We start from the raw sequence: 23,387 nt of genomic DNA on the forward strand, positions 1-23,387 counted from the left end.
TGGCTTTCACAGAGTAAAGACGTGTTTGGAGAGACGGCCAGTGAAACTAAACAAATGTGCAACACATGTGTCACAAATGCGACGTTAAAAAGTCATACAGTAACATTTTAAAGACTGGTGAAAAAGGAAAAAATTCAGTACAGTAGAAAATAAATGCAAAATGTCATAAAACCTTAAGGGTCGAAAACTCAACATCTGCACCACAAATGCAGCGTAGGATAATTTGAAACATAAAAATAACAGTATTATTTCAACAATACGTAAAAATATATAGAGAACACTGCACAAAAAAACAGACAAAATGGTAATATCGACATGAGGCGTATCACATACTGTAGTTTGGAATCTAGAGAACACAACCAGAACTCAAAGAGAACAGGCACTCTACGATGCGTGGATGAACGAAAAGTCGTCGCGAGAGAGTCTTGAAATTGCATTAACCAATATGCAAAAATAAATAAATGCCCTCCAGCTACAACTAAATAAACAAAGCTCTGAGGGCAAAAACAAAACAACGATAAACTAACAAGCCAACAAAAGCAGTCCAATTCCTCCAATTCTAATATGTGAAACAGATGAAGAAGAATTTCAGAAAGAAGTAGGCAGTATAATGGTTAAAAATAACAAAGCAACTAATTCCCCATTTTCCCCAAAACCATATAATATTCAAAGCAACGGTACTAAACTATAAGCAAATAAAATTGAACGCCGATTGTCGTAGAACATTCACAAAATTAGTAGATTGTCTAGAGTTGCCGGAACTGCAATGGCACTCTTATGAAAACAAACAAACCAGATACATCAAAGTAATAGCAAAAGGGCTTCCATCAACAGCTAAAAGTGAAAAATTATCGCCGAACTAAACCTAAATGGCAAAGGAGATATTTTAGTCCACAGGAAGCCATTAATTCTATTTATGTTAGCCTTCGAACATGATAGGGACACAAATACCATTTTTGGTATTAAATGAATTTTAGGGGTCGAAATAAAAATCGAACCTCTTAAAAAATCTAACTTAATACCGCAATGCAAAAGATGCCAATTGCATGGGCACACACAGAAATTCTGCGAAAGAGAACCTAGACTAGAAATGGTCAGGCAAACATATCACCACAAGTTTGTAGAAGCCCCAAAAAAGCTAAATGGAAATGTGCAAACTGTAATGAAGCGCATCCGGCAAGTTAAATAGGATATGTAGTTGCTAAAACACTACAAGAGCGGAGATAGAGTAGCTCTACTAAAACCTCAAGAAACAATGAGCGAAAAGGAACAACCGAAAAAATATAACAAAGTTAATGGTGAATTGACTTATGCCCAAACTATCAGTCAAAATAACTAAAGAGGCACAAAGGAAGATGAAGCAACCACCAACGAATAGCTACTTAAATTAATAGGAAAGCTGAATGGACAGGAAAAAATGATTGAATATTTTTCCGAAAGGATTGAAAAACATTAGGCCTGTAACATAAACATAACATAAACCCGATATAGCAAATAAAGATATCCGAATAGCAATTTGGAATGCTAATGGAATGCAGCAACATCACGCTACCCTGTAAATATTCCTAGATATACAAAAAATAGGTATTTACCTATATACCTAATATCAGATACCCATTGAGCAAAAGAATCCTTCATAAAATTTAGAGGATATACATTTTATCATATTATACATCCAGCTAACACCAGTATCGGTTAAATCAGTTCAGTTAATATCTTTAGAGTGTCTGCTATTTCATTCAATTTCAATTTACGGTTATTCAAAATCATTTTGTGGATTTTTTTAACGTTTTCGTCTGTAACAACCTCTTTTGGACATCCACTGCGTTCACCGTCTTCGGTGCTCAAGCTAAAGGCACTAAGGCGGTGTCCGGAAACTCGGCATCAAGCGAAATTTTTGCTTCAACTTATTTTCCCTCCCAAAATGCAATATTTTATCAACACGCGAATTCCTTTTTATCCATTGTTTTCACAATAATAAAAGTTGCGTGACTCAAAATGCTATAATTCACAAACTAATGATCCGATAGCTATTAAATTTATACATGATTCTTTTGAGGGTATTACTAATTAAAAATGTATGGATTTAATTCTAGTAACGCCAATTATTGTTTCAATAGTTCAATGTGTTGTTTTGGTAGCATTTTCTGTAGATTATGAAAAAAGCTGTCACGGCATACCTTATCGAATATTTGTACTAATATATAGCTAAGAATATAGCTGAACATTTTTTTTACTTTCGTGGGCCTTTTCAGTTACATCTTTTATTCTAGAACAAAATTTGGTGACATATAAATTTTAATTTAATCTTTTTACTTCATTATGGATGAAATATCATTAACTTAATAATAAACTGTGGTGGAATTTCGAGCACTAGACAATCACTAATCGTTATAATAAAGACTCTAACGTTTTAAAATATAATGCTTAAAAATAAATGATTAAATTTTCGATAGTTACAATTCCATAAAGGTGAATTAAGTGAATTAAAATAATTATTTATTAATTATTAATAATTAGTAATTAATATGTAATAATTGATTAATAACAATTAAATGTTCCAGTTACTGTGAGAATGTTAACAAATATGATCAAAAAATGTTGTAGCTAATAAATAAGTCATTCTCACTTTAAATTTAATATTGTAAATGTATAAATATTATCGTATGAATGTCTCTCAAACTATTGCATTGTTGTCAATAACACTAAATAAACTTATTATAGTGTTCTATTAAACATCATGTACTAAAATTATTTCAGGTATTTTAGATGGGGTTAGCTTAGTAATAGCTACATATGTATCAGAATAAATACTTGTGGAGTAGTAATCTTGTGTCCGTCCTTATATGTATAGTTTCGTCCTTTAACTATGGAAAATATCCTATACGCTAATAACTCAAACACGAATGATGATGTAAGGTATGCTTATATTATATCAGGAAACGGTCTAAAGAATAAATCATGTAAAAATATTATAATCCTTCAAAATGTAATTATAAAGCCTGCAAGGAATAAACACACTAACCAATATGTGGAGCAGTTAGATCAGAGTAAGTAAACTGAGACGCTAGAGAAATATCTGGATATGTTATATTGACTTATTTATTTTTTAACCATTCACCCTTACTTGTTGATACCTATCTATTTGTTTTTTTCTAACAATTTTAACTTACAACTATGTATTCATTACTCATGTACTTGTACTTGGTAATTAAGGAACCCGGTTTGTGTTTTTCTTTTTGCTTTGCTTGCTTTAACATGCATAAAATTTTATAATCTTTTCCTATTTGTCCAACTTTGCTATGAGCTTTAACGGCAATTAGTTGGCTGTAGCTTTCACTCTTTTGTTTATTTTTGGTTGTTCTTGTTTATGCTATAGGCACAGGTCATTTCAGCATGAACTTGGTTACATCTTTTCAGTCGCCGTTTCATTTTGTTTAGCTTGAGCTTTATTGCTTTTCTATTATAGTGTTTTAGCAAGTACACGTCCTCTGTATCTCGCCGGATTCTCTTCATTGCAGTTTGCACATATCCCCTTTCTTGTTTAGGTTTTTGACACTCTGTAGTAATATGATTTCCAGAAAATTTTACACATCTGAATTCCTGTTTACAAAATTTTTTGTATGTCCAATTGCATAATTGGCTTCTATCAAATGTATTAATTCAGATTTTTTAAGTAGTTCGATTTTTATTTCGACCTCTATAATTATTTTACACCGAGGATGGTTTTTGCGTCTGTATAATATTTTAATAAATTCCTGTTGATTATAATTTCGCCGAAATATTTTTTGGTTGTTTATTTTTTTTAGGAATATCTGTTTCATTTGTACATCAATTTTGGTTTAAGGAAGCCCCTTTGCCACAACTTTGATGCGACAGCTTTGTTTGTCTTCGTAAAAGGACAGTTATAGATTTAGCTACTCTAGTCAATCCATTATTTTGGTGAATATCTTACGGCATTCAGCATTTAATTTTATTAGTCCTTAAAATATAGTATAGTAAGTCATAATCATTAATATTACTTAGATAATACTTTTTTATATTTAACAGTTATCCAGTCTACTACTCTCTGCAATTCTTGCTCATCCGTTTCATATATTAGAGCTGAATTGTTTTTATTGGTTTTTTTATCATTGTACTGTAAAGTTTAATTAGTTAATTGTGGTTAAAGTGCAATTATTTTTATCTGCATATTAACTAAAGTAAAGTAAAATTATTTTCAATGTCCTCACGTCTTTTATTTTATCCACACATTATAAAGTGCGTGTTCATTTTGAGTTCTAATTTGGTTTTTTGGAATCAAAATTGAATTTTGTCGTGCTAAGATTGTTTCGCCTGATGCTGGGGTATCCATTTTATATGTCTTTAGTTTAATGTTCTTTTTCATATTTTTTTTCACCAATTGTTTCGCATTAATTTGAACCTTAACGGTATATAACATTTTACATTACATTGTTTTAAGTCACTGACCCATCCTAAAACATAAGGTTGTCTGATGTAATTATACCCTGCTAGAAACACCGAACAAGTTACTTTCAAGAGCAAAAAAAACTTCTTACAAGGCGCGAGCCAGCCGATATAGCTTGAACACTGCAATTTGCTATTGTGAAGACAATTCTGATTAATAGTGTTTACAATTTCAACCAGCTGTAGTTATTTATAAAGTGCCTTATAAATCAAATATGGAGGTTAGTAACGCTGTTGATAAAACTTGAGATTAGGTTTCATTCGGTTTGTTTATTGTGTATACCAGTCCCTAATACATTTTTTTCACTTAAATAATATATGAAATTATATGTAATCTAATGTGATAGGTTTAGTTTTACAAGCGCTCTAGAAATCATCATATATTCCTACAAGATTTCTAATGTTATTGAACGGCTATACATTCTTAAAAATACAAAATAAAATAGTTATATAACAACCTTCAGCAAGTGTCTTCAAGTGAATTTAATTATTCCATCAGGATTATATTAGAAAATCTAATACCAAATATCAGGGTTTCTTGAACATCAAATAGTTGGATGATCTACACTTTACCAGGCTAAGAGGAAGTGATACATATTTGATTGAACATTGTGATTTTAATTAGTTTTTAGAGCCTGATATCTGTATATGTGTGTATATATTATGATGAACATAAGCTTCAGATGTTTCGAACAATACCTAGTGTAATACTAAAGGTTGTCACTGAAATCAAGTAAAGTAAAAACTAGATATCCGTAGATCTAGTTTAAGAATTTAATATATTGAAGCTTGTCCAACCACAGATTTTGTAAAGTACCTACTTGTTGTATTATTACAGTGGCATGTAATTTATAAATTTGGAAGGCAATTACTAAAATAAACTAGAAAATTATCATGTGTGCATTTTACTGACTAATAACGAAATGTGTATTCATATAAGACCAGAGGCTCTCTAAATCAAACTATTAAACATATTATGCATCTGGAGCTGTTTTCGGTAAGCTTGCTGTATGTAATCTTTAGATTTGTTACCTGTTCTTTTTAGTGTTCCCTGGTGATATTTTGGTGTTGTACTGGTGTTCTATGGCATTTCGGTGTTGATTCTATGGCTAGTGTGTCCGGAACACTCATTCACTTGAAATCTATAAATGTTCTAGTAATGTTTTAAAACCATTACTTTAATTGCGTCCACAGTCGATAGTCCATAATAATTAACGATGAATCAATTATGGCCAAATTTACTATATTTACCTTTATAAATCGTGGATCAATCTTTTTACTTACCTTTTCTTCAAGTTCGTGTTGCAGGACTGATCATTCAAAATCGAAATATAAGATAAAGAAATGAAATAAAACCGAATGTTTAATAATTTAATATGTTAAAATATGTCCAAATACAAATTTAATTTAATAAGTACCTACTTATTGAATTATTGCAGTTACACATGTTTTTACAAGGAAGTTATTAAGATAAACTTCGAAATTATCATTTGTGCATTTTATTAACTAATAATAGGTGTTTTCAGGTTCCATAAAACTGTTAACCGTTTAAGGATGTTAAAAACCTACAACCAAACGTATATAACTTAACCCTTTTTACTATTAAATATGTACAACTAACATTTTAACAATCCTATTTGCACATTAACATATTTGGATCTGCAACCTTTTCCAGTAGGCTTGCTATCGGTAAAATTATGTCTAAGGAAATATAGGACCTTCTATTATAATAATAATGTTCTCACAGTTTCTAAATGGAGATGGTGGTATCATTGGGTATTTTTTAGATTTGTTATCTGCTCTTGTAAATTTTCATATGTGGTGTTATTTTTGTGTTGTATGGGTGTTATGTTTTACTTGATTTTCTTCAACAATCTATCGCACTTCATGGCTAGTATTTCTGGAATACCCTTTTACTTGAATTCTATAAAAGCTTTAGTATTATTTTTAAAACTACCATTTCAATTACGGAACTTTTTCAGTTAGGTACAGAGAGTCTATTGTGGGAAAATTATATAATTATCTCTAAAACCCAATTCAATTTTCTTCTTTACATTTTCTTCCCATTGCAGAGGAGTACAAAACTGATTTTTCAACTGCGAAATATAATATAAATAACCGGAATGAAACCGAATAGTGCCAAAAAGTTAAATCTCTCGAATTCGAAAACGATAGTTAACAGGTTAATTGAAAAGTCCCCGTCCTGACACATAGATGGTGCTACTAGAATTAAATTCATATGTTTTTTAGTTAGCCCTAATCCTCAAAAGGCGCGTGTATAAATTTGAGAGCTGTCGGATCATTAATTTGTGAATTATAGCATTTTGAGTGAAGCAACTTTTGTTATTGTGAAAAAATGGATAAAAAGGAATATCGCGTGTCGATAAAATATTTCTTTTTGAAGGGAAAAAACACAGTTAAAGCAAAAACTTGGCTTGATGCCGAGTTTCCGGACACTGCCCCAGGAAAATCCACCATCAAGAATTGATATGCTAAGTTTAGACATGGTGAAATGAGTACCGAAGACGATGAAGGCAGTAGACGAACAAAAGAGTTTGTTACCGACGAAACCATTTAAAATATCCACAAAAAGATTTTGAATGGCCGTACATTGAAACTGAATGAAATATCAGACTCTCTAAAGATATTAACTGAACGTGTACATCATATCATTCACATATGTTTGGGTATGAGAAAGCTCTGTTCAAAGTGGGTGCCGCGCGAGCTCATTTTTGACTACAACAACGACGAGTTGATGATTCGGAGCAGTGTTTGAAGACGATGAAGCGAAATAAACCCGAGTTTTTGTGTCGATATGTGACAATGGATTAAACATGGCTCCATCATTTCACTCCGAAGTCCAATCGACAATCATCCGAGTGGACTGTACACGATGAACCCGCTCCAAATCGTGGGAAAACGCAGCAGTCCGCTGGTAAGGTTATGGCGTCTGTATTTTGGGATGCCCAAGGAAAAATTTTCATTGACTAGCTTGAAAATGGAAGGATTATCATCATCGAATGGTATCGAAAAGTTGGAGCGTCGCTATAATCAGTGTATCACCCTTGAAAAGAATTATGTAGAATAAAAAAAAAATGTGTTTTACTATGGTAGGCCAGGGATCTTTCAATTCACCTATTATGCAACGTTATGTGATGTAAATATTTCGTAACGCTTAATTGATGTTTGACTTAATAAGGCGATTTTTACTGTGCGTTTTAAAATTTTTTTTAACTTATTTCATATTCTAATTTTTTCGTAGATTCGACCCCACCTACAAACCAAACAAAGATCAACAAACCGAGAGGGAATAAAAGAGTATATAGTTCATACCAGATATCAGAATTGGAAAAAGTGTTTGAGTTGAGTTTGAGTCGACGTGTCGATATTGCTAGGCGCCTTGGTTTGAATGAGTATCAAGTTAACGCATAGTTCTACAACAAACGCAAGCGCCATAGGAACAATACTCTCAAAAGCACTAACGAAACACTGAAAAATGTCCAGGAAGATTCGTCGCCATCTTCGCCTGCTAGTGATATACAATCGAGCGTGGAGCTAGTAGTTAATCCGACAGAGAACTGCCAATTAGAATGCTCTCGTCTTCGATCCGAGAGACGATCGAGATAAAGAAACGGAAGAATAATGGAATATATAAACATTATATATAAACACCAATGCTTCCTATTTTCATAACTAATGTGCCAACTACTAACAGACATATAATATATAATATATTATATTATATATATATATATATATATATATATATATATATATATATATATATATATATATATATATATATAGTATAAATATCATACGTTATATATAAAATTTACATGTCTATTTTGTTATATGAACTTTTTTTTTAGATTTATTTTGTCAGCAAGACCGATCAATCTTTTATAAAATCTATTTTTATTATTTTATAACTTTTCAGTAAAATGTTGCATGACAATGATTTGGAAACATTTTGAAAGAGAATCCTCAACTTCTGCTATATCCAATACTAAATTTAAAAAAAACAGTATTTGGTATTAGATTTATGGCTAGCTCATATAATAGTATTACTTGAATCATATTAGTTACATTTAAAATATTCTGCTATATCTATTATGTCCGTCCAATTGGAGCGAATTTTTTCAAAATATTGCCAATCTGTTAACAATCGAACAAATAGCATCAAGGGAGAAAAGCTGAATATATATGTTATATTCATTATAATTAAGAATTTAAGTTAATAATAATTAAGAAATATTTCCGTAAATATATCAATAATAATTGAAACATTTGTGGCTCTGTTAATTATAGTGCGATCGTTTTTAATTATGTCATGCATTAGTTTTTTTCGATGATTGGGTATATATTTATACCGTTTTCGTAATTTTGTTTTCTGGTTCCACTTTTGCTGTTTGTGTACCTGCTTTTTTAATTGACAGACCCTTATTATTATTAATCTAAAATATATTAAAGCAAATTTTAACATTACCTAATACAACATAATAAATCTAATATTCATTTACTGTTTAGTTTTTTCGGGTAATTATATTTTTTGAAACTATTGTAATACTACCAATACCAATGAATTCACAAACTTCCAATAAAAGCATTTAATTATTTGAATTGGGTGTGTCGCTACTGTGTTGACTGTATTAGTATAAATATGGTATTGAAACCCAATATCTAGCAGTTCAGTGTTAGAATCTGTGCGATAAGAATAAGCTATTCTGCAAAATGAAGAAAATAATCATTATTAGTAATATTTTAATCAAAAAGGCAGATAACCATATGGTGGACAATGACGTTGAGGGAAAATCAACTGAAGGTAAGCAACGAAAATAATTAACTTGTATTACTCTGTTTATTTAATATTTATAACTATTAGTTATCATTGCATAAGAAAAGGAAAATTAGTTTATTTTCTTATAATTTATCTATTTCTAGACGCCACAGTCCCAATCCAGGAAACTAAGGAAATTCCCAGGAACCGATTCACTTCATGTCAAAGAGAGCAGCTAGAGAATGAGTTTCATCTAGATAGGTATGTCTCCAAAACCAAAATTGAGGAGATTGCGGAGCGATTAGGTGTTACCGAAACCCGAGTAAAAACTTGGTTTCAAAATAGGAGGGCGCGTTTCAGGAAAGAGCAAAAACGGAAGCAGTTAATCACTTCCCATGCTAATGCAGCCTACAACGCGCCGATGAATTCTTATACGCCAGTTTACAGTCAACCATATTTGAACCAACACACTGTCGCTCCTAATTATGACCAAAACGTAAACTACCTAGCGTATCATTTAACATAAAAATTCAGTTGACACAAAGTCGGATAATAGCTACAGTCAATAATTGACAAAAACTTACAATATTCACTAATATCCAAAGACAATATTTTTATTAAGTTATGTAAAACTTATATTAGCTTTGTACATTTCTTTAATATATTGATTTAATATGCAATTAAAGTTTATTTTATATGTGGTTTTATTTCTTGTCATGAAAATATATCCCAAAATAGTTTCTATAAGTTCAATTCATTATTATAATCCCTGGTATGGCAGTACCAAGGTTATCAGAATTTCGCAGTGTTGTAAGTCCAGTTCAGAATGTGGAATCACTATTATATAATCCGGAGAGCTTGTTGTGGTATCGGAGTAATAGCTGAGTAATGAAAAGTTAAAACACTTCACAAAAATCACATTTTAAAAATTCATGTTAACAAAATTGGTGACTAGTAGCGTTGGGAACGTTGGACTGAAATTGATTATCGACTGTTTAGTAACTACTTCTTGGTACAATCAACTGTTTCATTCGCTATTTTCGCTCCAAATAAGTTTATGACTATTTACTATTGGTTGCTTCATTCGTGTACTTTTAGTTGCTATTTTCGGTTCTACTAATTTCATTCGACTGATTTTTGACATTCTGACTGTCGTCCTAGCCGCGAGCTTGACAAAAATATGCCAACTTCCGCTTATATAAATTTATATGTGATATACATAGTTTTATGATTTTTTTTAGTGAAAAACATGTATATTGGTTATTAATATAGCAGCAATTTGGAAACATATTTTTCAAGAATATTATTGTAATAGGACCAAGTGATTAATGGTGTGAATATTAATTAGCAAAATACTTTAGACTGTTTCTATGGCAATAATATGATATATTTTTTTTGCTTTTTTATTTCGATGCAACTTTCGATTTTTCTTGAACAATTTTGGTTGTCGAAAATCTTTCCTAATATTTAGAAAGAAAACTTTTCTTCAGTATTGAACAACTTACTTCTTTGGCTATTAAAAAATACAAGGAAATAATGATGGTCGGTTGTTAAGATTTATTTTGTCAGCAAGACAGATCAATCTTTTATAAAATCTATTTTTATTATTTTATAACTTTTCAGTAGAATTCAGCATGACATTGATTTGGGAACATTTTGAAAGAGAATCCTCAACTTCTGCTATATCCAACACTAAATTTAAAAAAAAATCAGTATTTGGTATTAGATTTCTTGCTAGCTCATATAATAGTATTACTTGAATCATATAGGTTACATTTAAATTATTCTGCTATATCTATTATGTCCGTCCAATTGGAGCGAATTTTTTCAAAATATTGCCAATCTGTTAACAATCGAACAGATAGCATCAAGGGAGAAAAGCTGAATATATATGTTATATTCATAATAATTAAGAATTTAAGTTAATAATAATTAAGAAATATTTCCGTAAATATATCAATAATAATTGAAACATTTGTGGCTCTGTTAATTATAGTGCGATCGTTTTTAATTATGTCATGCATTAGTTTTTTTCGATGATTGGGTATATATTTAATTCGTTTTCGTAGTTTCGTTTTCTGGTTCCACTTTTGCCGTTTGTGTACCTGCTTTTTTAATTGACCGACCCTGTAATAAATCGATGGCCCAATTATTAATCTAAAATATATCAAAGCGAATTTTATAACATTACCTAAAACAACATAATAAAACTAATATTCATTTACTGTTTAGTTTTTTTCGATTTATTATATATTTTTTGAAACTATTGTAATACTGCCAAAACCAATGAATTCGCAAACTTCCAATAAAAGCATTTAATTATTTGCATTAGGTGGGTCGCTACTGTGTTAACTGTATTAATATAAATATAGTATTGAAACCCAATATCTAGCAGTTCAGTGTTGGTGTCTGTGCCATAAGAATAAGTTATTCTGCAAAATGAACAAAATAATAATTATTAGCAATATTTTAATCAAAAAGGCAGATAACCATATGTTGGACAATGACGTTGAGAGAAAATCAACTGAAGGTAAGCAACGAAAATAGTTAACTTGTATTACTCTGTTTACTTAATACTTATAACAATTAGTTATCATTACTTAAGAAAAGGAAAATTAGTTTATTTTCTAATAATCTATCTATTTCTGGAAGCCACAGTTCCAATCCGGGAAACAAAGAAAATTCCCAGGTTTCACCCGATTCACTTCATGTCAAAGAGAACAGCTGGAAAATGAGTTTATTCTAGATAGGTATGTCTCCAAAACCAAAATTGAGGAGATTGCGGAGCGATTAGGCGTTACCGAAACCCAAGTAAAAACTTGGTTTCAAAATAGGAGGGCGCGTTTCAGGAAAGAGCAAAAACGGAAGCAGTTAATCACTTCCCATGCTAATGCAGATTTCAACGGACCGATGAATTCTTATACGCCAGTTTACAGTCAACCATATTTGAACCAACACACTGTCGTTCCTAATTGTGGCCAAAACGTAAACTACCTAGCCAATCATCTAACATAAATAAAGATGACACAAAGTCGGAAAATAGCAATAGTCAATAATTGACAATATCTTACAATATCCACCAATATCCAAAGACATTATTTTTATTCAGTTATGTAAAACTTAATTAGCTTTGTATATTTCTTTAATATATTGATATAATATGCATTAAAAGTTTATTTTACATGTGATTTTATTTCTTATTGTAATAGTATATCCCAAAATATTTTCTGCAAGTTCGATTCATTATTATAATCCCTGGTATGGCAGTACCAAGGGTATCAGAATTTCGCAGTGTTTTAAGTCCAGTTCAGAATGTGGAATCACTATTATATAATCCGGAGAGCTTGTTGTGGTATCGGAGTAATAGCTGAGTAATGAAAAGTTCAAAAACTTCACAAAAATCACATTTTAAAAATTCATGTTAACAAAATTGGTGACTAGTAGCCTTATGAAGGTTGGACTGAAATTGATTATCGACTGTTTAGTAATTACTTCTTGGTACAATCAACTGTTTCATTCGCTATTTTCGCTCCAAATAATTTTATGACTATTTACTATTGACTGCTTTTGATTTTTGACATTCTGACTGTCGTCCTAGCCGCGAGCTTGAAAAAAGTATGCCGAACTTACGCTTATATAAATTTATATGTGATATACATAGTTTTATGATTTTTTTGATGATAAACATGTATACTGTTTATTAATATCACAGCATTTTGGAACAATATTTTTAATAATGTCAATGTTAATTAGCAAAATACTTTAGACTGTTTCTATGGCAATAATATGAAATATTTTTTTTGCTTTTTATTTCGACGCAAATTTCGATTTCTCTTGAACCATTTTGGTTGTCGAAAAAATCTTTTGTATATTTGTATATTTAGAAAGAAAACTTTTCTTCAGTATTGAACAACTTACTTGCTTGGTTATTAAAAAATACAAGGAAATAATGATGCTCGGGACAATTTTTGGTTAAGATTTATTTTGTCAGCGAGACAGATCAATCTTTAATAGAATCTATTTTTATTATTTTATAACTTATCAGTAAAATGTTGCATGACAGTGATTTGGGAACATTTTGAAAGAGGATCCTCAACTTCTGCTATAACCAGTACTAAATTAAAAAAAAACAGTATTTGGTATTAGATTTCTTGCTAGCTCATATAATAGTATTACTTGAATCATATTAGTTACATTTAAAATATTCTGCTATATCTATTATGTCCGTCCAATTGGAGCGAATTTTTTCAAAATATTGCCAATCTGTTAACAATCGAACAGATAGCATCAAGGGAGAAAAGCTGAATATATATGTTATATTCATAATAATTAAGAATTTAAGTTAATAATAATTAAGAAATATTTCCGTAAATATATCAATAATAATTGAAACATTTGTGGCTCTGTTAATTATAGTGCGATCGTTTTTAATTATGTCATGCATTAGTTTTTTTCGATGATTGGGTATATATTTATACCGTTTTCGTAATTTTGTTTTCTGGTTCCACTTTTGCTGTTTGTGTACCTGCTTTTTTAATTGACAGACCCTTATTATTATTAATCTAAAATATATTAAAGCAAATTTTATAACATTACCTAAAACAACATCAATAAACTAATATTCATTTACTGTTTAATTCTTTTCGAATTATTATATTTTTTTGAAACTATTGTAATATTACCAACACCAATGAATTCACTAACTTCCAATAAAAGCATTTAATTATTTGAATTGGGTGTGTCCCTACTGTGTTGACTGTATTAGTATAAATATGGTATTGAAACCCAATATCTATCAGTTCAGTGTTAGAGTCTGTGCGATAAGAATAAGCTATTCTGCAAAATGAAGAAAATAATCATTATTAGTAATATTTTAATCAAAAAGGCAGATAACCATATGGTGGACAATGACGTTGAGGGAAAATCAACTGAAGGTAAGCAACGAAAATAATTAACTTTTTAGTTTATTTTCTTATAATTTATCTATTTCTAGACGCCACAGTCCCAATCCAGGAAACAAAGAAAATTCCCAGGTCCCGATTCACTTCATGTCAAAGAGAGCAGCTAGAAAATGAGTTTCATCTAGATAGGTATGTCTCCAAAACCAAAATTGAGGAGATTGCGGAGCGATTAGGTGTTACCGAAACCCGATTAAAAACTTGGTTTCAAAATAGGAGGGCGCGTTTCAGGAAAGAGCAAAAACGGAAGCAGTTAATCACTTCCCATGCTAATGCAGCCTACAACGCGCCGATGAATTCTTATACGCCAGTTTACAGTCAACCATATTTGAACCAACACACTGTCGCTCCTAATTATGACCAAAACGTAAACTACCTAGCCTATCATTTAACATAAAAATTCAGTTGACACAAAGTTAATAGCTACAGTCAATAATTGACAAAATCTTACAATATTCACTAATATCCAAAGACAATATTTTTATTAAGTTATGTAAAACTTATATTAGCTTTGTACATTTCTTTAATATATTGATTTAATATGCATTTAAAGTATATTTTTTATGTGGTTTTATTTCTTGTCATGAAATATATCCCAAAATATTTTCTATAAGTTCAATTCATTATTTTAATCCCTGGTACGGCAGTTCCTAGGTTATCAGTGATTCGCAGTGTTGTAAGCGCAGATCAGTATGTGGAATCACTATTATATAATCCGGAGAACTTGTTCTGGTATCGGAGTTCTAGCTGAGTAATGAAAGGTTAAAACACTTCACAAAAATCATATTTTAAAAAGTCGTGTTAACAAAATTCATAAATAGTAAGTAGTAGCGTTGGGAACGTTGGACTGAAATTGATTATCGACTGTTTAGTAATTACTTTTTACTACAATCGACTGTTTCAATCGCTACTTTCGCTCAAAATGATTTTATGACTATTTACTATTGGCTACTTCATTCGTGTTTTCACTTTTAGTTACTATTTTCGGTTTTACTAATTTCATTTGACTGATTTTGAACATTCTGAATTTGTATATATATATATATATATATATATATATATATATATATATATATATATATTAAATTATTTCTTTGGTAAATAACAATATATTGTATATTAATATAGCAGTATTTTGAAATAATATTTTTCAAGATTATTAATGTAATAGGACCAAATGATTAATAATGTGAATGCTAAATAGCAAAATACTAGACTGTTTCTCCATTTCGATCCGACTGTCGATTTTTGTTGAACTCTTTTGGCTGTCGAAAATTCTTTCCTTAAATTTAGGTAGAAAACTTTTCTTTAGTATTGAACAATTTATTTCCTTGGCTATTATGAAATATAAGAATATAATTAGGGTTGGGCAATTTTTGCTTAAGATTTATTTTATCAGCAAGACAGATCAATCTTTTACACAATCTACTTTTATTATTTTATAACTTTTCCGTAAAATGATGCATCCAATGATGTATGATTTGACAATAGTTTGAAAGAGAATCCTCAACTTCTGCTATCTCCACTCGATTTAAAAAAATCAGTATTTGGTCAAGTTTTTATTGGTATTTAGTATTAGATCAGATTTTTGCAAGTTCATAAAATGATATTACTTGAATCGTATTAGTTATATTTAAAATATTCTGCTTTATTCGTAATGTCTATCCCCTCGGAGCGAGTTTTTTTAAAATTTTGTGAAATTATTAACAATCGAAGAAAAAGCATCACGATAGAAAAGCTGAACATGTGTATCATGTTTTTGAATAGTGATTAAGAAATATTTCCGTAAATATAACAATAATAAATGAATATTTTTGGCTCTGGTAATTATCGTGCGATCATTTTTATTTATGTCATGAACTTTTCTATGATTTGGTATATATTTAATTTTATTTAATATTTATGGTTATTGTAAATTTTTAGTTTTAGATTTTGTTTAAGTTCCTGTGCATATTGTTGGCAATTATCTCTAGTAATTATCTCCGTCCTTTCCTCTCTCACGACTTATAAACGATAGAATTCGTACATCTTCGTCTGACATCACGAACGGAAGAAAGCAGTCAAACCGTCCATTTGACTGAAAATAATAATTACTAGTTATAGTCGCTTGTTTTTTTGACTATCGACTGTTTCGACTGTTTTCAGTCAATAGTCCTCAAAGCTAGTAATTAGTTTAAATATTTAAAACAGTATATACAAACATAAATGCAACTCAGAAGCCTAAATATATAAAAAAAATCTGTTTCTAAAATGAATGAATTTCTTCCAGTTAATCGGACGTTTTAAATAATCCAAGTCAAACTGTCAATAATCGAAATGTAAATAATTTATTATTAATATTTTATAATAATGTTGCCCTTTTAGAGCGAATGTATATACTTTTATAAGATTGAACACGAACGTATTTACTTTTATACTAAGGAGTATTAAAAATACCTATTTTCATCAGAGATTAATTTAACTAAGGTTTCTATTTGAGAAACAATTAATCACGATACGAATACAGCTATAAATATTTAAGAAGCATTCTACACGGCATATACAACACTTTTAGGAATGAAAATATTTTATAATCAAGTAATAGTGATTGAAATTAAAACATAAAAATCGTACTTTATGTCAGATGAACGAATATAGCGTCGTAAACAAATTGAAACAAACGATAGCGTTATAGACCTGAACCAATTTATACTTGCCTTTGTAGTCCAATTCAAATTAACCAATCAAAAAAGTGATCTCAGAGCTAGAATTGGTAGAACCACGCAGAACATTTCCTCGGTTAGGTCTATTTAAGTAAAACCTCTGTATATATTCTGAAACTGGACTATGAAAATGGCTTCCAAAGCAAATAAACAATAAACTCGCTAAAGAAACAATGTAAACCAATAGTGTAGCGATTAAAGTAAGTGATATGTAGCGATCCCTACGACCCTTTAGGTCACCACTTGTACATATACATTCAAAGGTTGGCAACACTGAAGGATTGGTACCATGCTGCTTTCTGCTATAAAGATACCACATCTGCGCCTCTCTCTCTCTCTCTCTCTCTCTCTCTCTCTCTCTGTCTTTCTCTCTCTCTCTCTCTCTCTTCAATTTTTCTAGCCGTTAGAAAACTGCTATTGCGTCGTGTTGAACCACACTTTTTACAAGGTTAATAATAACTTAATACAAATAATTTCAGAATTGTTTTGTGTGGTCTCAGCAGGAAGGCGCTGAGAACGTCATTTGGCTGAGTTTCATTACTTAGTTTAAATTATCATTACAGGCACCTGTAATGAAAATATTTTATTAGGAGAGCATTCCGTTGCTCGACGATTTCATACGCGTCACGTGACATAACGCGTATAAGTATATAATGAATATATATTAGGTACATAAATAAAAAATAATGAGATATAAATATATAAATAAATAATAAATAAATGCGGATATAAAAATGGATGCAATCTAATTGAAAACATAACACATTTCGTAGCAAATATAATCAAAGTTGTCGAAATATAATAAATAAATATAATCAAATAATATTGATTTTATTTAAGACAAAATAATGCTAATTATATTTTATGTCAGACACACCAAAATGGCGTCGTAAATAAAAAGAAACAAACAATCGCTTTATTGAAATAACACAATTAAATGCCCTTGTAGGCCAATTCAAAGAAAACAATCAAAAAAGTTGTCTCAGAATCAGCATTGAACGCACCACGCAAAGCATTTCCTCCGTTTCGCCTATTTAAGTATAGAGGCTTTACTAAAAGGTTAATTGAAAAGTCCCAGGCCTAACACATAGAAGGCGCTACTAGAATTAAATCCATATGTTTTTTAGTTAGCCGTAACGCTCAGAAGATGCGTGTATAAATTTGACAGCTGTCGGATCATTAGTTTCTGAATTATAGCATTATGAGTGAAGCAACTTTTGTTATTGTGAAAAAAATGGATAAAAAGGAATTTCGCGTGTTGATAAAATAATGCTTTTTGAAGGAAAAAATAGAGTTGAAACAAAAACTTCTGAGTTTCCAGACATTGCCCCAGGAAAATCAACCATCAAGGATTGGTATGCTAAGTTTAGACGTGGTGAAATGAGCAGTGAAGACGGTCGACGCAGTGGTCGCCCAAAAGAGGTTATTACCGACGAAAACATTTAAAAAAACCACGAAATGATTTTGAATTACCGTAAATTGAAATTGAATCAAATAGCAGACACTCTAAAGATATCAACTGAATGTATACATCATATCATTCACAAATATTTGGGTATGAGAAAGTTCTGTGCAAAGTGGGTGCCGCTCGAGCTGACTTTTGACTTAAACCAACGACGAGTTGATTATTCTGAACAGTGTTTGAAGATGATCAAGAGTAATAAACCCGAGTTTTTGCATCGATATGTGATAATGGATGAGACATGGCTCCATTAATTCAGACAGCCATGCGAGTGGACTACAAACGATGAACCCGCTCCAAAGTGTGGGAAAACGCAACAGGCGGCTGACAAGGTTATGACGTCTGTATTTTGGGATGCTCATGGAATAATTTTCGTTAACTGCCTTGAAAAAGAGGGACCATCAACAACGACTATTACATATCGTTATTGGCCAGTTTGAAACACGACATCGCTGAAAAACGGTCGCATTTGTAGAAAAACAAAGTGCTGCTTCAAAAACACAATGTACTGTGTCACAAGTCAGTGAAAACTGTGACAAAAATCCATGAATTGGGCTTCGAATTGCTTCTTCATCCACCGTTTTCTCCAAATCTGGCTCCCAGTGACTATATCCTGTTCTCGTGTCTCAAAAGAATGCTCGCTGGGAAGAAATTTTCGTAGAATAAAGAGGTGATAGCCGAAACTGAGGCCGATTTTGAAGCAAAGGACATATTGTACTTCAAAAATGGCATCGAAAAGTTGGAGAGTCGCTATAATCAGGCTATCAGCCTTGAAGGGAATTAAGTTGAACAAAGAAAACTAATTTTGCCAAAAAACGTGCTTTACTATGGTAGGCCGGGGCTTTTCAATTGACCTATTTTATAATCTATGCAACTCTCTTTCCGCTATTAGAAAGATTTTTGGGTATATTACTGATTTCTAGTATTTACATTCACTTATTTCATTATTTATATTTCTTATATATTTTCATTACTTGGGATTTTCAGTGAAATGTATTTTATATTTAAAATTCAGAGAACAAAATATTATCTTCAGTCTTTCAAGATATTATTTGTAAGTAGAAAGTAAAATTATAAAATATATCTTATTTGCTTCTTATATTTAGAGAATATATAGTCCTTCCGAAATAGTGAAATTACATCATAAAAAGGTCGAATTTGTCGCCTACTGCAGTTTTTAAATTCAGTGTTGTCCGAGGTGTTCGTACGTAAATTCGTCTGTTCGTCGGTATATGCAATTTCTTCTAGAAATTAGTTAGACTAATTTGAGGTTATAAATCGTCTCTTTGGCGCTTGTTTTGATAAATTTCTAATCGCTCTTTAATATCTGCGATAACTTTGTTTGGAAATAACCCAGCCAATATATAATCAATGTCACAAACAGAGGACGTGTCTAATCAGTTACTTCGGACAGGTACGAGATAATAGAAGACCCCACATACACAGCAGTCAGATCAGTCAGAAAGACTAGTGTAGATTCTATTAAATATCAAGTGGCTGGGAATTTTATTAGAAATATATCTTAAAGTATTGCAACTGCACTAAATGTTGGACTAGATATTGTATAAAACACTAAATGTATCATTAAATATTACTGTGACTTATATATCTCAAACAGTGAGAGCCAAATTAAGGCTCAATTTTCCCAAATGATGCCATATATGAAACAGGGTCACCCATTTTTTGACAATATTCGGAAAGAAATGCGAAAATGCACCGATGATATTTATCGAGCCTATATCATTTTCTCGCCCTAAAATTTACCTTCACCCTGTTGCCCTTAAGATAGTGAATTTTTTAGGAAATGCAAAAATATATAGGGATATATGATATATAAGGGGATGCTTATGTATTGCTCAGCTTATATTCCAAATCATGTTTATTGCAACGTTCCTCCTATACGCATTTCTGACCAAGTTACCAGGAATATATATTTCCATATAACACTGGAATATTCCAATATGATATCGCTCTCAAAGTCACAACCAAAAAAGCTCAGTCTCAGTTTGAGTAACATCAGAATATCAAAATCCCTCGCCGTACAATAACTAGCCCTTAATCTAACTCAGCCATTATTGTGAGTGTGAGGAGTAAATTTCCATATACAACATTAATGAAGCAATTGGCAGATGTGTTGATTCAAGAATAAGACAACATATCGATAGAAGCTACTCAGATACTCTATGAATATATAACGCAAAAAGTTTCAGTTCTTTCAAAAGCAAACCATGAGTCAGCCCTCAATACGACGCCATTAAGAAATAAATAGTGCATATAGTCAATCCAAGGAAGTTTTACACACACATCACCAATATGTTTAATGCCCTACCTGTTGCAATTTGTAAATTCATTTTAGAATCAGACATTGTATTCTGTCTCATTTTATGCTAGTTGAACTAGCCGACCAAATTCGTGCGATTGTCAAACGTATACAAAATTATTCAAAACTATAGTGATTATAAACCAGCAAACGTTGTTTTAATGCTTTGCTTGTTTTGATAAAATTCAAAACGCTAGTTATTATTACTCTGATTGGAAATTCCTGGTTGCGTCCCCAACTGGTTGCGCCTTTAATGAGTTACTTTATATAGGAACGAGATAATGGAGGCCTCCACTTGCCAGTAAAATTCGTTAGAGAAGTAAACACTTTTACTATTAAATATTAATTTGTTGCGATTTTTATTGAAACTATTTTAGCATGTTACAGCTGCAATGAACTATTAGTATTAGTATGTACACGGTCAATGCAATACCTCAAATATTGAAAAATAAAATTTTGAATTTACCGAAAATAAAACCGTCCTCATAAATAGAGGGTGTTGAATAAAGATCAGCTTGATGTTGGCTCTGTCAGACATTAAATATATGAAAGGTATAAAAACAGTGAGTAGTTTCTCAATACAAAGATAATTTAATACAATATTTCAGAGGAACCAAAATGGCGTCGTAAATAAAAAGAAACAAACAATCGCTTTATTGAAATAACACAATTAAATGCCCTTGTAGGCCAATTCAAAGAAAACAATCAAAAAAGTTGTCTCAGAATCAGCATTGAACGCACCACGCAAAGCATTTCCTCCGTTTCGCCTATTTAAGTAAAGAGGCTTTACTAAAAGGTTAATTGGAAAGTCCCAGGCCTAACACATAGAAGGCGCTACTAGAATTAAATCCATATGATTTTAGTTAGCCGTAACGCTCAGAAGATGCGTGTATAAATTTGACAGTTGTCGGATCATTAGTTTCTGAATTATAGCATTATGAGTGAAGCAACTTTTGTTATTGTGAAAAAAATGGATAAAAAGGAATTTCGCGTTTTGATAAAATAATGCTTTTTGAAGGAAAAAATACAGTTGAAACAAAAACTTCTGAGTTAAGTCTGAAAACTGTAAGTCTGAAAAGTATCTAAGAGGTTTAATGGAACATATGCATATTGCTTTTAAGAGAATACAATTTTTAAAAGCATATAATAAAATGACTTATTATTTCAATTTACGTATTTAGATGAAATTGGTTACTCATGGACAGATAGCAATAAAAAGAGTGTTATGGCAGCAAAAGCTGATGGAAGAAGGTAAACGTTGGAATACAATCGAATGGGTTTTATTAGTCATAACATTTATTAATAATTCATTGCAGATATATTGTTCTTCATGCTGGAAACAGGAATGGTTAGTAAAACTTTCGGTTTGGATGAACTCGGTCAGACACATTAACAAATAAATTGACAAATGATGGAATTGTGAACAAATGTTAGATACATTGGAATTTACAAGCTTATATTTATGGCTTTTATTAGTTATGGATATTATTTATATTTATAGATTTTATTTTTATTGGCTTGGTCGTTGGGGCATATTCGCGATAAAACAAGTATTACCCAATAATTCTTCTTGTACCGTTGATTTGTAACTGTACTTATAATTATATATCGGTCCGCTGTGTACTGTGTTACCAAAGAAAGTAACAGCTTTTAATTTTGCTAGTTCTTTTAGTGCGCCCGTCAATTTTGAAACCAAGTTTTTACTAGAGATTTACTAGGACTCAATAGCTCCGCAATAGTCGCAAGTTTGGTTTTGGATACATGCCGATCTACAAATAACTGATATTCTAGCTGTCCAATTTGAAATAAATTGAATCGATCCCGAGGACTTATCTTTGTTTCCTCTATTGAAACTGTGTCATTTTCCTTCCCTTATGCAATGACAACAAATAGATATAAATATTAAATAAACACAGTATTAAAAGTTATTAGTTTAGTTCCTTAACTTCATGTGATTATCCCTCAATCTTAATATCCAAAATTTGGTGCTCATCCCTTTTTAGTAAAACGTTACTTATAATTATTATATTGTTCATTATTTAGAATATCCTATCCTTTTAACATAGATACCAACACTTAAGTAAAGGATATTGACTTTCAATATTTAATATAGTCTTACACAGTATAATGGTACACAATTAATACAAATTTCTATTAAAGCAAATATAACCAATATCTTAAAAAAATTAAATAAAAAAAAAATAGAATTTAGATATAAAGAGGCCCAGGTAAAGTTGCAAAGAGATCTGACTTTTTCGGTACCATATTTAGTTAAATAGCCTTTGTAACCCTTATATGCCTGTATTCTAAAGGTTGACTTTTAGTAACCATTGTAGTGACGAAAGTGTAAGTCATTAGTGAAATTTGCCAAAATGACTGGGACGGATTTCGATATTAGGTAATTTCTCGTTTTTTATGATAAAGTGGAAAACGTTGCTGTTCCAAGCTCATCTGCTTCTGGAAAATCTCAAGGCCTTCCGTCAAATGAAAGTTCATTTTTCGGAGAACCAACTAACAGATCAATTGAAAAGTCCCCAGCCTACCATAGTAAAATATGTTTTTTTGACAAAATTAAGTTTTTTTATTCAACATAGATCCCTTCAAGGATGATATACCAAATATAGTGACCCTCCAACTTTCATATATACGATACCATTTTTGTAGTACGATTTGTCCTTTGCTTCAAAATAGACCTCAA

The 23,387-nt window shown here is 31.0% G+C and overlaps 1 protein-coding gene across 1 annotated transcript; it reads left to right on the forward strand.

Moving 5' to 3' along the window:
• The first annotated feature begins 2,821 nt into the window (after window positions 1–2,821).
• Window positions 2,822–8,189, forward strand: LOC143194220 (uncharacterized). The gene is made up of 2 exons (XM_076400837.1): window positions 2,822–3,050; window positions 7,730–8,189. Exons 1-2 carry the CDS (start codon window positions 2,870–2,872, stop codon window positions 7,897–7,899), a joined length of 351 nt encoding a protein of 116 aa, XP_076256952.1. The 5' UTR covers window positions 2,822–2,869; the 3' UTR covers window positions 7,900–8,189.
• Window positions 8,190–23,387: the final 15,198 nt, after the last annotated feature.

The sequence above is a fragment of the Rhynchophorus ferrugineus genome, unplaced genomic scaffold (assembly GCF_030347505.1).
Source record: "Rhynchophorus ferrugineus isolate W39M unplaced genomic scaffold, kcgeb_rfMv2 rfM1, whole genome shotgun sequence".
NCBI lineage: Eukaryota > Metazoa > Arthropoda > Insecta > Coleoptera > Curculionidae > Rhynchophorus > Rhynchophorus ferrugineus.